Below are 14,156 nucleotides of genomic sequence, written 5' to 3'. Positions count from 1 at the left end.
TGAGAATGTGACTTGGATCTAATTTTTTATAACCCATTTTTCACTATTTGTTAAAAAAAATGCCATGTTATTACAAAGCAGGTTAACAATTTGGACTTTAGCTATATAATGATAATCTCTAGAGGAAGAAATAAAATACAGAAAAACAATGCAGTGACCACGTAAATGCTGGAATCCCTAGAGAAAAGCTATTTTGCTGTCAACAAAATGAGAACAAGTTTCCAAAACCAACTCAGACTAGAAAGTCAGATGATTTCATGTTTTAGTTTTACATATATCTTTGATCTCTCTTTCCCTGTTATTCTATGCAGAATTTACATCTTTGTAAGCCTATTTTTGAACAAAGAGATCTTTTTCATTAATTAATTAATTAATTAATTTTTCACTGAGTGAACCTGGGCGTTCCTTGGGATCTCTCAAATGACTGCTCTGGATGCTCCACTTCTGGTTTCATGACTAACTAGCATTCTTCTATTTCTGCTCTGCTTTTATTTTCAAGAATTCTCTAGAAAGTAATCAGAAACTCTGGGAAAAAAAGGAATATATAAAAACATAGCGAGAGAAATTATCTTTTGAACTCCGGTGTTTGCATTGTCTGCGATAAAGTTTGATTTACTGTCCTGAGCCATTATTCCCTAAATTCTGTGCCACCTCATACTCCTGGATATAATCCAAGTAATGACTGGATCAGTAGTCACCTCACGGGTGAAAACCTGGATTGCTCCACAGTCTGTAGGCTACGTATATGCCAGTAATTAACAGTGACTGAGGAAATGTTCCTGGACCTTGGAGTTCTGAGTCTGCAGATCATATAGGTCCCTGGCCCAAGCCAATTATCACTCCAAAAATTTCCAGAGCTGGTCTGGAAATTAACACAGGCCAGCAACTACTCAAACACCAGTTTGCATGTAGTCCCCTTATTCTGGATGCCAAGAGAATTTAACAGTTTGGACACGGACTGTTACAGCACCAGTTGGCCTCAGCACTGGAGAACTTTCTTGCAGCCCTGTTTGATCCAGTAGTAGCAACACGGTCTGGAGTTAAGCCTGCCCAAAAAGGAAAATCAATTGCTGAGTAATAAACTCTGGCTAACACGACTCACCGCCCTTCTTTCACTACAGTGATAGGCTTAAAGGAAACTTCAAGTCTCGTTTTACATATCTCAAATCACCCAACTTTCTTGATCTAAACACAAAGACATTTTAAAACATGTAACTACCAGTAGATCTAAAGAAGTAAGGAGGCTGGAACCGGGTTTTTATTTTTTCCTCTTGGTGAATATATAATGAGAGAGAGAGTGAGAGTTCATTTCCTGCTTATTCTGTTTAAGGTAGATTTGGTGCGTATTGGTTGTACCAGAGAAAATAAAGATGCATAAAATGGTGACTTATATTAAGTGATACTAACAACCTTTTTTTTTTTTTTTTTAATTCGTATAAAGCACAGTATATTTATTCTACTCCAACCCTTCATGCCCCAACAACTTCATGCCCCAAACCCAAAGACAATGTAAATTAAATCAAACATTTCCTTTTTATATAAACTTTCCATAGGAAAAAAAGGTTGTTTTATTTTTTTTTCTTTTTAAATGTCTTGGGGGAGGGGAGAAAATCTTTACCAAATTTTTAGTGACAGATCTACAAGACACTGGTTTAATCATTGATGGTACAATTCAAAGACGATAAGCAGCTGTTGCCCTCCACCTTTCAGAGCTCTACAGATATACATGGACATGTGGGCCTGATTCAGAAATGTGGCAAATCGTGTTCTTAGTGCTTCTACAGATGGAGTCTTCTGTGGGATCAAGGCAGTGGCCTGCGTGCTGAAGCCACAGCCTAGAGAGAAAACTGCAGCACATGCTACAGCAAAGCGATTGTGACAGTTGTACATCACTCTGTGTGACAGGCCATTAATCAATGCCAAAGTCCCACTGGCAGAGTTTGTTTTCCTGGGAATGATTCAGGTTCTTTTCTTAAACCCACAGGCTGTGAGCTGCATTGAGCCATTTTCAGCCACCTGGATGCTCTGATGGAAGTCCTTGCCATCTCCTCAGTCAGCTCCAGCTCCCAGCTAATTAGGTTTTACTGGTGGCCTTCAGAAAAGGATGCAGGGCTACTTTAGAGCATCTTGCAACTATTTACCACCTTGACAGTTCCCCAGACTTGTCCCACTGTCTTCAACACTTTATGTGGAAAGCTTCAAAGCTTTTATTTTGAAATTCTGCCTTTGTAAACCTCCACGACCCGAACCCGTCCAGGTGGCCCGGCAGTACACATATGACGCCTCAGCTCCCGTTGTCATCGAGCTGTTCAGCTGCATCCTCTAGGCGTTGTCCGCACGCTCTTGCTTCCTGTTTGGAGTTTTGCTGATGCGTGAGGTTGTATTTCACTCTCCAATTGGCCAGTAAGCCCCCCTTGGAAAAAAAAAAGAAAAAAAAGAAAAAAAAAAGATAATATTATTAATAATGATGATGATGGTGATGACAATAATAATAATGAACTAATCAAAGATAATTTGATCGTATCTACTTGTTCTTTGCTTTTTCCAAGCCAGCTTGGTGGGTCTTCCAACCCGCGGACCCCAGACGTTCCCCAGACGGGTTCTGGAGAAGCTGGCTCCTTTTTTTTACGGCTGCTGGTGGCCCGGTACACCTTCCTCAGCCCCGCCGTACCCCCTCCGCCGGCCGCACTCCCCGGCTGCCCCTACCGGCGGTGGCAGCGGGCAGAGCCCCCCGCCCCACCTCGTCCCTCCCCTCGCACCTTTCGCAGCTCCCCGGCCCCAGACGACCCCCGGCCGTGGGTCGGGCCCCCCCCCAGCTCCTTCCCCCGCCGCGGGGGCGGCCGCTGCTCCCCGGGAGCCCTTTCCTCTCTCCGTCCCTATGCAAATCGCGCCCCGCAGCAGGAAGTAGGCTGGCGGGCTCCCGGCCAACCGCCGGCACCGGGGCCAAGTTCCCTCCGCCGGCTTCAGCGCCCGTGTCCCGGCCGGCGGGGCAGCAGCGCCGCGCTCCGCAGCCCCCCGCCCCCGGCCCGCCCGCAGAGCCCCCCGCAGACGCCGGCGACTTCACCCGCCGCCCACCGAGCCCCGCACACGGCGAAGTAAGTGCTTTCGGCGTCTGTCCGTCCCTCCGTCCGTCTGTCCGTCCCGTCAGAGAGCCCCCACCCCAGCCGCCCCCACCCCGCAGCCCCCCGCAGCGCCGCCCTGAGCCGGCCCGTCCCGCACGGAGGAGGAGGAGGAGGAGGAGGAGGAAGAAGGGGGCTCCCTGCTGACGGTGGCTCATGGGCGCCGGGCAGGCTCCGGGGGTTGGTCGTGGTAAGGGGCTGCGGCGGTGGGGGAGAACAGGGGGGCGCTGGGGGATGCCTGGTCCCCGCCCGGGGGGTGCCCGACCCCATACAGGGGGTGCCCGACCCTACACAGGGGCTGTCTGACCCCATGCAAGGGGTACGGAGCGCGCTGCGGGCATCTCTCCCCGCCGAGCAGCGTGTACTGGAGGGGGTCTTAACGGGAAACGCGGCATTAGAGAGAAAGAAAGAAACCCGCTGTAATCGTCCTCAAAATGAATGATTTACCTCTTGCTGCTCTTCCCCGGCTTGCGTTGGGATCTTCAGGGCTCCTCAGTGTGCTGTGCTGTGTCAAATTAACTGGTCCAAGGCTGCAGTCGGTGTCTCAAGCCAAGGGAGCAGCCTTGGTTTACTGGGTGTTCCTCGTTAACTGCTTTTCCTAAGGGAATAGCTCCCGGAGCATCTTCCAAGTTAAAGCTGCTTCCTCCTAACTGGGGGCTCCGATGTGCTTCGGCTTAAACGAGAGAGCAAACGGCCTCGTGGTGTTGCTTGCTGTTACCATAATGATGCTGTACGCCCAAGGAATGGTCGTGAGGGGTTTCCTCCTAATTTTCACTAGGAGGATCTGAAAGCCAGGCTGGATCTCCGTAGTGGTTGCCATACCTTCAGTAAAGCCCCTGCATTTGGAATTTCTGTTGAAATTGCATCTTCGCGTCTGCAGTGAATGGGTTCGCAAGAGCTCACCTCGCTGCTTCACTGACCTCTGTTGGCACTAAAGACCAAAGAGATTAACACCTTAAACTTGTTTAGCCAGATCATACTGCCGTGGATGTACACAAGGAGCACAAAGGTTCTTGTTCTATTGTTTTATCTGAAACCCGAAATCAACACCTCATCTCTTGCCTTTCATTCCCACCTTTGAAAAAAGCCCAGTCTGACCACTCTTATTACAGCGTGCTAAAACCAGAGTTGGAAATGACATGAAAGACCTTTGTAGTTTAGATATCTTGATGTTAGTTGCAATATCTGTATAATACGGTAAATAATTCTATACTGATCATACTATTACTAAAGACTTAGTTTTTATTTTCCTTTAAAAAAAAATAAAAAAAAGGAAGACTTGGGGCAGTTGGGCAGTTACAAAGTTAGGTTGGGGAAACATGGCTTGGTTTTGTCCAAGGGGTAGTCAAATTGTGTGAATTGCTTTCAGCCCAGTACTGAATGCACAGTAGTTGTTGCTTATGTCTTATGACAGGACCTCATATCTTTATAATGGGTACCGCCATCAACACCAAGAGTGTGGATGAGGAAAATCATACAGTTTTCTCTGAAAAAGTAGCAACTGGCTAGATATCAGTTAGATGCCCATAACAGGATGTTATGAAGTCTTGGGCAAGGATGAAAAATTAGTGAATTCTGATATCAACAACTTTCTCATTCTGTTCCTCTCCTTCAAGATTTGTAGCATTTTTCTTTCTCCATTTCAGCTTTGTGAGCTACAGACTAGAAATGAGTTCTTGCTCTAATAACATGAAGTTCTATTTTGATCGTATGCTGTTGAGATACTTCTTAAAACCATAATGGTGTAGAATGAACTTTTTTTTTTCCTTTTTTTTTCCTAGCACTGTAGCTGGCTGGCTTAAAGTTATTCTGCTTTTCTCCTGTAGTTTGTTGAGTAAATAAGGTTGATTTGTTTCTTTTTTTTTTTCCTCTTTTTTTCCCCCTCTCAATACAACTGTACAGAGAACAAAGTAAGGCTTACGCCTTTCCTCTTAAGTTCCTTGACCAGTTGCACAATGACTTTTACTGACAGTGCAATGAGTTATGAAACTTTCGCATATGAAGTTAAACCTTATTGCTTTGTAGTTGTTTAATATTCCTGGCTTTTAATGTTACCCTTTCAAGGGAGTTTCCATAAATGTGAAATTTTCTCTTGCATGTATTTAGGAATGTATAAGCAGCTCTTTCATATACTGTTTCCCTCTGTTTTATCTATGTCATTGGAGTGAGCTGTCTTCCTATGACCTTGTTGGCTTCGGTAAGATAAATAGCATCACGCAGCAGCAGGCGTTCTGGGAAGAAATTCCTAAAACACGCAAGGAAAATAGTCCAAGGCCCTCCAGGCTCAGCTTAGTAGCTGAGCTTCAGCGTGGTTGCTCACAAGACCCGAGATGCTGCGCCTGGCCTTTCTTGTGTTGCATGCCAGTAGCGTTTGACCTATCTGTAGCTATTCAGGAAAGTTTAAGAACTGCCATGTTTAATCTCAGATGCGATTCCATTTCCGTCACAAAAAGATGTTTTCCTATCTGTACTTTGCATGTTATTTGGAATCTTAATGAACATCTTTGAGGTTTTTGAGTGGAAACTTGCTGACCATGAGCCAATTTTTATTTTTGTCAAAGGGCTAGGTGATCTGAGGAGGGAACAAGATCTTTCCTCCTTTCCATATGTGCATATTCTGAGTAAGGGGCAGCTGTGACTTTATTTCTTGTGTTCAGGGAAAAGTAAAGCCAGTTTTACTCTTGGGGTTCAGGGGGTCCTTTGTGAAGGCAGCTCTTTGTAAAACAGGTTGAACCCAGAAAACGAGCAGATGAGGAACAGTGTGAAGGTTTAAAGAAATTAAAAGGCAGGGGGCAGTAGGTATAGAATAGGGTCCTTAGCATTCTGCCTGTGATAGCATGCCTGTGCACAAAGTTGCCTTTCCACGGCACCAGTGATCCCTAAAGCATGTAAGATGTCGTGCGGTAATGCAAGGGACTAGAGGAGAATCTGTTGGCTGGGAATCTTCAGGGTTGTGCGGAGTGGTGATACTTCCTTATGGAGCTATGGTGCTGAGTATGTACATACTTGCACAAAATCATGCCAAACTGCTATGTAGTACTCATTGTTATTTTACCCTTAAAGCATTTCCATCTCTAAGAGCAGTGGCTTCATTCTGTAGAGTAAATTGTTGCCAGCTCACAATTAGATTTATTTTTTTCTTTCAGATCATATTCCTACCTCTGTCAATTATCTGCTGCTTAATAACTCCCATTTACTTGTGTCACCTCTTTCATGCGAGTGTAGGAGTGCTAAAGATAGCGTAGAGGGAAAGACTTCCCGACTTACCAAGCCATGTCACAGGAAACTATGTAGATAAACAATACAAAATTACATTTGTATGGAAACAGCCTTTCGTGAAGCATACAAATAGGAGGAGACCATCGTCCTATAAACAGTAATAGTACCTTCTCAAAGAAATTAATTTCTACTAATAAAAAGCAAATACAGTGTAGCTGTCCTTATTGTATATGTTCCTAGTTTAAATGGCAGTCGTCCATCAGGGAAGGGTGGAAAGGTCTGTGCTTTCTTATTTGTTATTGCCTGATGCAAATACATTTCCTGTTGACGTTGTCATGATATGGTGTAATTTCTGAAGCTGAATCAGTCATGGTAGGGTTTGGCATCTTTCCGGAAAATGTGGGCTGATGGGACAAAATGTAAAGGCAGAATTTCATCTTGTGTTGGAAGCATCTTCTCCAAATACTTATGAAATGCTTGCATTTGTAGTGCATCCTAAAGAACTGCTCCTCAAGGTGAATAGATTGGTTATTTCTGCCAGCTGGACGTCGGGAGAGGGATGATATTCTGACAGTAGTGCTTATCTGAGGGGGAGGAGGAGGACATGAAGGAAAGGTGAAGGGTGTATGGGTAGATCTCATTTCTGTGGGGGAAAAATGGAAAATTGGCACTACTCAGGCCAGTGTTTGCTGTACCCTGGGGGAGCAGTGTCTATCTTTCTCCAGCTGCTGGCATCTTAAGTATCTACAATTGGTTCCTGTGTTTGCACAGCTTACTATCTTACCCGCTCAGTTCAAAGTACTAGAATGATAAACAGTCTGAACATTTTTGCATGTAGCATGAGGCTAGTTCTTCCTGTCTAAATTGTGGTTGGTATGTCAAAAAATTTGTTACTTAATTTGCAAGGGCCTGCATTTTACTTTGCACGTTCTTCTGACCAAGCCCCTTCTTTAAAGTGCTTGCGATAGCAAACCATGAGGTCTTAAAAATAAGAAATTCAGTAGCTTACCATAGGAGCCGAAGGGTAGGATATAGCTACTCTTCTGGAATGGTGGGTTTTGGAGTTTTCTCTGTTTTAGCAGGCTACTGAAAGTCTGTACGTGATGAAAGCTTGGAAGGAATGGGCCCTCTCTGAGATGTGTTCTTAATTTTCTCAACTACTCCTTTGTTGGTGTAACAGAAAGCCATTTCGGGAAGTTCGTCAACAAAAATGTAGTCTGTTAAGTGGGTTTACTGATGTGGTTTCCATAATATACTGCCTTATTTTACATTTGCTTTTTTAGTTTGTACAGATAAGTGCATACAAACTGCTTTTTTTTTTTTTTTATGATGATGATATCTTACATTAAAGCTTTTTCTTGGGCATAGCCTGAAACAGGCTATGCCCAAGAGGTAGTGCGGAAGTATATTTGACTGATAAACAGTTTTGTTCTTTCCGTATATGACTGTATTAGGGTATTATAACAGAATTAATATTAAAAGGTAAGAGTCTGTTTGAGTGAATTCCTACATAATGCTAACATATCTATAAATTAGTAGGTCTGACCTATGACTAAGTTTTACTCTCTCCAGATAAAAAATAAAAATAAAAAGTATTTCCAAGTAGTATCACCAGAGTGGGAAAAGTTCTGAGAAGTAGTACATCTATTGCACTTATTGAAACTGCTTACTCAAGTATCCCTTAGCAGCATCCTGAGGCTTTTATTCATTAGACCCAGTGGACAGAAACTGGTTTCCTCCAAGGCAACCCCAACCCTACCGTGCATTTTGATGTGATTTCAGAACCTCTTCAGTAAGTGCTGAATGATACCCGCAATTTAGGGGAGGTGGAGGACACGGTTAAAATGATTGCCAGCACTAGTGTCAGCACCACTGAGGAAGTGAAAGTTTTTGGTAAACACGCAGGAAGGGGATGGGCAAGAGAAAGAGGAAATTCTATGTTGGATGTCCTGGGTTCCATTTGTTCAAAATACATTGCGAGAGTCATTTCAGTGTGTAGCTGCGCGGTAGCGAAGTGTGCAAACGGGATTTGAAGTACATTTCTACGACTACAGACCTACCAGTGCCAGAGATCTGCTAGCCTATGCAAAGGCTGGAGAGAAGCATTACAGCCTGGCAGGGCTGTAGGAGAACTTGCCTTTTAAGCAACCGTCCCGCTTTATTGCTAGCGTGGCACTTTGTCTTCCTTTTTCTGTCCTGCAAGGTCTTTGTGCTGTCACCGCTTTCCAGCTGTGCTTGCAGTAGCTGGGAGAGATACCGAAGCAGCTCTGCTGGTGTTGGTGAAGGAGTTCTGGGCCATGCTATGGTGAATGCTAAGTCCATTTCTCTTGGCATGTAGATGACCTGATGGATTGCTCCTACGAGGCAGGCAGCAGACAGCAGTACTCCAACTAGGCCTGACTAGGGGAGCTTGCCTCCTTTGAAAATGTCCCTCTTGGTAACAATTCCTGTCCCTCTGCCATAACATTTACCTGTGGGTCTGAAAAGTCTTAGAGTCACACTGCTTTGAATGTTTCCATTAGTAATAATGTGCTGTCCTCCTTTTTCTTTTTTCCCTCTATTTCCTGGGAAAAGCAGTATTTCAATCTTTTTCCTGCTGCAGTACTACTCTCTTCCCACTGCTGCTTCCTTTTTTCTTCTTTTATTCCAACATCATTCTGTTGTTGCTCTCCAGCTTTGCCGTCAGGACTGTCGGTGGTTTAAGTCTTACTTCACTGCTCGATTTAGATCTCTCTGCAGCAACTTTTTCTTTTTCTCCTTCCACAAAACAGGCATTTGTAGCATAACCTTTTGTAATCTACCTATGCTACCTTATCAGGGAATGTGTGCCCAGAAATATGTACCTCCAGCCTCTCGTAGAGGTGTGAAATCCCATAGCATCCCAGCCCGGCAGTACCCACAAGGGTCTTTCAGGATGTTTTAATAAGCCTTCTTGAAGTGCAGCTCTGTACTTCTCTAGACGGCCAGCAAGACTCTTCTATCTAAAATGTGTATTATGTGTACATACAGTCTATCTTTAGAGTCAGCTGTCACTGCTAACTGCCTTTGGTTTAAAATAGTGTCCTCAACCTTAGTTGAAAAAAGGTTAGTTTCTATCTTGAAAATAATCAGTGTGAATTGTCTCCTACCTCATTGTCTGCTATCGTCTGTGATGCTGCTTCTGTCTCTCCTGGGTCAAGTTTTGTTTCTCTTGTACACAAGAGGCTTTTCTGTGGTGTACAGTGTCACATTTGAAGGGGTTTTGAGCCAACATTGACCCTTCTTGAATATCCAACTGGTTTAGTGTAGCTGAATGTGGATTTATCAGCATGTGATGAAGAAACCAAGGCTTTATGTTGTGTGCCTGGGGTGCTAAGGTAACCGCTCTAGCTCCAGGATTTCTATGCTGAGCTCCTTGGTGTCGACATGCCCCGTACGTTCTGTCCCTTCAGAAAGTGAAACTTTAGCAGTGAGAAGGCAGTACGAGTTTTGAAGAACCAGCTTCTGTGGTGCAGGCATCAGCAGAAAATTGCTTTGGCTGATGGAGTGGACAAATGGAAAAAAGGCCCTTCAAGTGAGATATTTCTGCTATAGATGGAGCACTTAAGTAAGTCTGAGAGCACTGGATACATGTGTTAGAAAATTAAAAAATCAGCATTTGAATAGCTTGTTTGACTCGGAGATCTGAACGTTATTCTTTTCTGTAAAGTATTTGACTATGTACAGCTGAAGTCTTTTCCTGCTATGTTTTCCTCACTCCTGTGGTAAAAGCAAAAATATCAAAATGTTTGGTACAGTAAGACACAGAAAAGTCATTGCTCATTTGAGCACAGAGTACAGGTTCAGTGGCGTGACTGTTGTGTTGATTACGTGCTCTGTGTCTTGTCACACTCATTAACAAAATGTGCTTTCCTAGGGACTGTAATTCTCTCTACCCCATTAGTTATCCTGTGCATTCTTATTTGATATTTCATTCTCCTTTTATCTCTTTGTTGCTTTGGTCTTCCCTCTTCATTCATTTCCCAGCATCAAACCCATTTCTGACCTCTCAGAGATTTCAACATCCTTCCTTCCCTACACCTTTTCTCATATGGTTTGCGTTGTCCAGAGAACTTCCTGTGCACGCTCAACAATGAAGCAGTCTTACTGTTTATTAAAGTGTCTTTGTTGCACAGCACTTAATTCTATGGGATTCGAATGTAAGTTCGCTGTGGAGTCATTACAGTTTTCCTCAACAAGACTTAGGTAGCAATTGTGAACACTGATTTATTCTTAGTTCTTGCTCAAGAAGTTAACTGCATGCTAAAGTTGCCGTGAGTGCTAAAATCGTATATAAACCATGGGGTTCGTGCACTGTCTGCTGTGTTTTTTCTTGGTAAGGTGTAATCATGTGGCTTGCTTATGAGCTCCATACTTCATATTTGCAATTACGAAAGTTATGAATTCTAATGAGCAGCCAGCGTGGTCATAATAAGAGAGCAGTAAAGTTCTTGCAGTCTGCAGTATGAATGTGAAAATATTTATTGTTTTGGACCTAGAGTTTGCCACGAGTCTAAATCTGCTAAAATTATCACACATGCTTCCATGCTCTTTAAGGTGCATGTCCTGCACTTTGTTTAGAACAGCCTGGCCTGGGGCTCTGACCGTCTGCAGAGCTCCTGCAAGAGGCATGCAGTCAATTACGGGATCACAGCCTGATTCAGTGGAGCTGGCTGTGGTCACAATAGCTAGGTCTGCATCTGCAATCAATTGCTAGGCTCTTGAGCATTAAGCAACAGAAAATATTAAATGCTGTGCAATCAACTCATGACACTTTGTGAAAGCAGCAATGTTGTTTGGTTTTAGAGAGAGAAAGCAAAAAGTGTCCAGACATAGCCAAAACAGTAGCAGCGGTCAAAGTATTATTGAGATTCTGAAAATGAAAGAAATTGACATTTTAAGCAAATGTGACATGGTTCTTCAGGCCTGACTCAAAAGTGTTGTCCTCCACTCAGGACTTCTACTTGGTGTAACTCATCTCAAATATAAAAGAACTTGCAATTCTTGCACAGCTGCTGTTACAATGACTTACAGAACTATTTTTTTTCTTATTCTTGCTCTTGAGAAAGGTCATCTGCAAAGACATATATGTGTTTAAAATCCAAGGTCTGTAGTTATTTCTTAGAACACTTGAACTAGGAAAAATCAAGTGAACTGACATACCAGTGATTCAAAATTCTCTCTCCGAAGAGTTTCCAGATTCCCATTCTCACTGCTCTCTGAAAATTGAAAGAATGTCAAATATTTAATTTTGGTCAGCTTTCGAGAAACTTCTTGTTCATGTGCACAACAAATGTGAAAAGAATGCTTAGAAACTTGCGTGTCAATTCTTATTCCATGTTCATTCAGTGATGTATTTCCTTTCATGGTCTTACTGTCACCACAGCTTGAGCATGTAGTTTCACAAGATTTTTACTAAAGTGTGCTTCTGCCTTTACAAGCCAGGCTTTCAGACCCGAACTGCAGTAATCTGCAGTCCTTCAAGACTGATTGGTAGGATTATTTGTAGTCATATCTGTTCACAAAGCCCTGAACTCAAGAACTTCATCGAAAATACTCCAAAAATTGCTCATGATATATAGCTCTTTTAGTTGTATTTTTCATTTTTGTAGCAAATATCCTTCTGGTATCCCTGCACGCAACCCATATTACAGTAGTTGTTTGAACAGTTTACTACGCTGGGCAAGAAGGCACCTGGAACATGCATGTTTTAGATTCATGCTCTCAAAGGAATATAATTAACATGGAGTTTATAACTCATTTTTTTTTCCTAATTTTAAATAGACCTCTGTGAAATGCCAGAACATGGAGTACAATCCTGAGCCTTTGAAGCTGAGAAAGGTTCTGCTGCTGTATCTGAATAAGGTTGGGTGGTTCCTAGCTTAAATACTTTCACAGTTGGGGCTAAATGTTTTCCTAGTATTACTGTAAAGATTAAAAAGCATGAGACTTCATTTCTGCTAGTGCAATTTACTGACACCAGATTCGGCACTGTCTGATTTTTACAGAACCATTGCAACTTCCTCTTGCAACCAAAGAAAATTTGTCCAAGGTTTGCAAAGTTCCAGGAGGAACTGCAATCTGAGTAAGAGCGTTAGTACGCATCAGCATGAATGATTTAACCCCAAATGAGTTAAACCCTCATCTAAGTTTAGAGTTCATTCTTGAATCTTAATTACATACCCCACATCACTGACCTGTGTTTTGGAAGGTTTGCTCCATGTATATCAAATGTTGAGGGCAGTACAGCTAATGAAACACAAACTAGTCTACCGGAGAAGTAGCTCTTTTTTGCAACTGAGTCAGCTGGCTTGAAAGAGGGTGAAAAAAATCTGTTTTTCTCTTGTGGGTTATTTGCAAAAATAAGTGCTTCATGCAGCTTTAGACAGGTACCCAAGACATTGTATGATAATATAACAAGAATGCTGTGTTTAAATGGCAAGATTGGCCATAAGTGTGTGTCAGTGTTTAAACATGAAAGTTAGACAGCAGAATAAGAAAGCCTCTGGCCAGTGGAGGAGGATGGTAAATGCAGCACGGTGCAAAGTAGAATGGGTTAGAAAATGGTAAATAGACTGGGTTCATCAGGTAAGAGAGATAAGGTTCATTGGTATAGAAGTCACTCTGCACTAATTTAATCACAACAATCTTAATCCATGATGAAAGTGGATTGTAGAATGCATAAAACCAGGTAAGACTGATAATAATTTGATTTATTCCATGGGGCTAAGGTTGCCTGAATTTGAGAGGACAAACGCTAAGATGTGCTAGTGATCTTTCCCTCCCTTCCCTCCCTTTTTTAACACACTGAAAACAGAAGGTAAACCCAAAGGAGAAGTAGTGACTTTCTATGAGACCACCCTTAAAACCGTCATCGTGGGATTTTTGACTGTGAATTTGCTGTTCTTCATCATGTTTTCACAGGCATGTTGAGAAAATGTCATTGTCTTTAGTCCTCTGTTTACAGTATAGCAGTGGGTTTGAATTTCAGGTACATCTCAAAGCAAGACATCGTGTCTGCAAAGGACTCTGTTGCCAGCAACATCCTTAACTAGTTGAAGGCCATGTTCATAAATAACCACTGTTCTCCCTTAGCCACAGCAGCTATTAATGTTAGCTAAATGTTAGCAAGCTGCTCGCTTTGTCCCAGCTGTTCTTCTGAAGCTCAGTGAAACAGGGAGAAGCTAACTAATTTGTCCTTCATACGTCTCATAGTAAATGCAGACACTTGGTACTGCAAAGTGTCTCGTGCAGAGTGCCTGGTTACTCAGTGTGAGTTGTGTGCCTATGCCTTTGTTCGCAAGTAAATTGACCAGAATGTTGAAATCAACTAGATCGGAGTCAAACCACTGTGTATATAAACTAGGCATTTTAGAAGGATGCAGCACTGCTTGCTGCGCACCTCACCCGCTTGTGTGTGAGGCAAAGTGTGTATGTGGGAGGCAGAGGGAGGGAGCAAGGAGCTCGGGCAGTCGTGCTGGGAGAAGAGGATGGTTCATGTGCTTCTGGCCTGGCAAGGCCCACCATGCTGAAATGGAGCCCGCGGAGGTGTGCTCTGTGCTGCAACTGCTCCAAATGTGTTCTTGAGAGAAGTTGCCCGAAATTTCTTCCTCTGTCCTGGTGTGTCCGTCCCTTAGTATACACAGATTTCTAGACCTTGCCCCAAAATCTGACCATTTTTGCGAGTTTCTCACTTTCCCTACCGACAGCAATTGCACTAGTCATTTGCAAGAGAGGGGAGAAGGATCCTCATCCTACTTGTAGATGTTGACGTCTGTAAAGCTCAGGGTAAATACTGGA

General features: G+C 43.1%; 1 protein-coding gene and 1 long non-coding RNA gene across 5 annotated transcripts in view; one reads left to right on the top strand and one right to left on the bottom strand.

Annotated features, from left to right (window-relative positions):
- Nucleotides 1-53: 53 nt before the first annotated feature.
- LOC310895006 lies at nt 54-7,541 on the bottom strand. Its single transcript, XR_014580345.1, has 2 exons — nt 3,567-7,541; nt 54-2,413 (listed from the first exon to the last, which is right to left on the bottom strand). It is a non-coding gene; the product is annotated as an uncharacterized lncRNA (long non-coding RNA).
- Nucleotides 2,860-14,156, top strand: part of LYN (LYN proto-oncogene, Src family tyrosine kinase) — a 52,868-nt gene continuing 41,571 nt past the window's right edge. The window contains exon 1 of one of the 4 annotated variants that reach the window (XM_083825759.1): nt 2,860-3,095. Coding sequence is in view for 2 of the 4 variants with exons in the window: in XM_083825756.1 (XP_083681882.1) it covers nt 3,276-3,309 (34 nt within the window). In the remaining 2 variants the exon portion in view is untranslated. Of the gene's footprint in view, nt 3,096-3,224; nt 3,310-9,793; nt 9,925-14,156 lie in introns of those variants that run through there. The other 3 variants (XM_083825758.1, XM_083825756.1, XM_083825757.1) reach the window with 3 other exon arrangements.

This window comes from Anser anser, assembly GCF_964211835.1.
Source record: "Anser anser genome assembly, chromosome: 2".
Taxonomy (NCBI): Eukaryota; Metazoa; Chordata; class Aves; order Anseriformes; family Anatidae; genus Anser; species Anser anser.
Note: the sequence above shows the minus strand (reverse complement) of the source record. Positions and strands in the feature narration are given on the sequence as shown.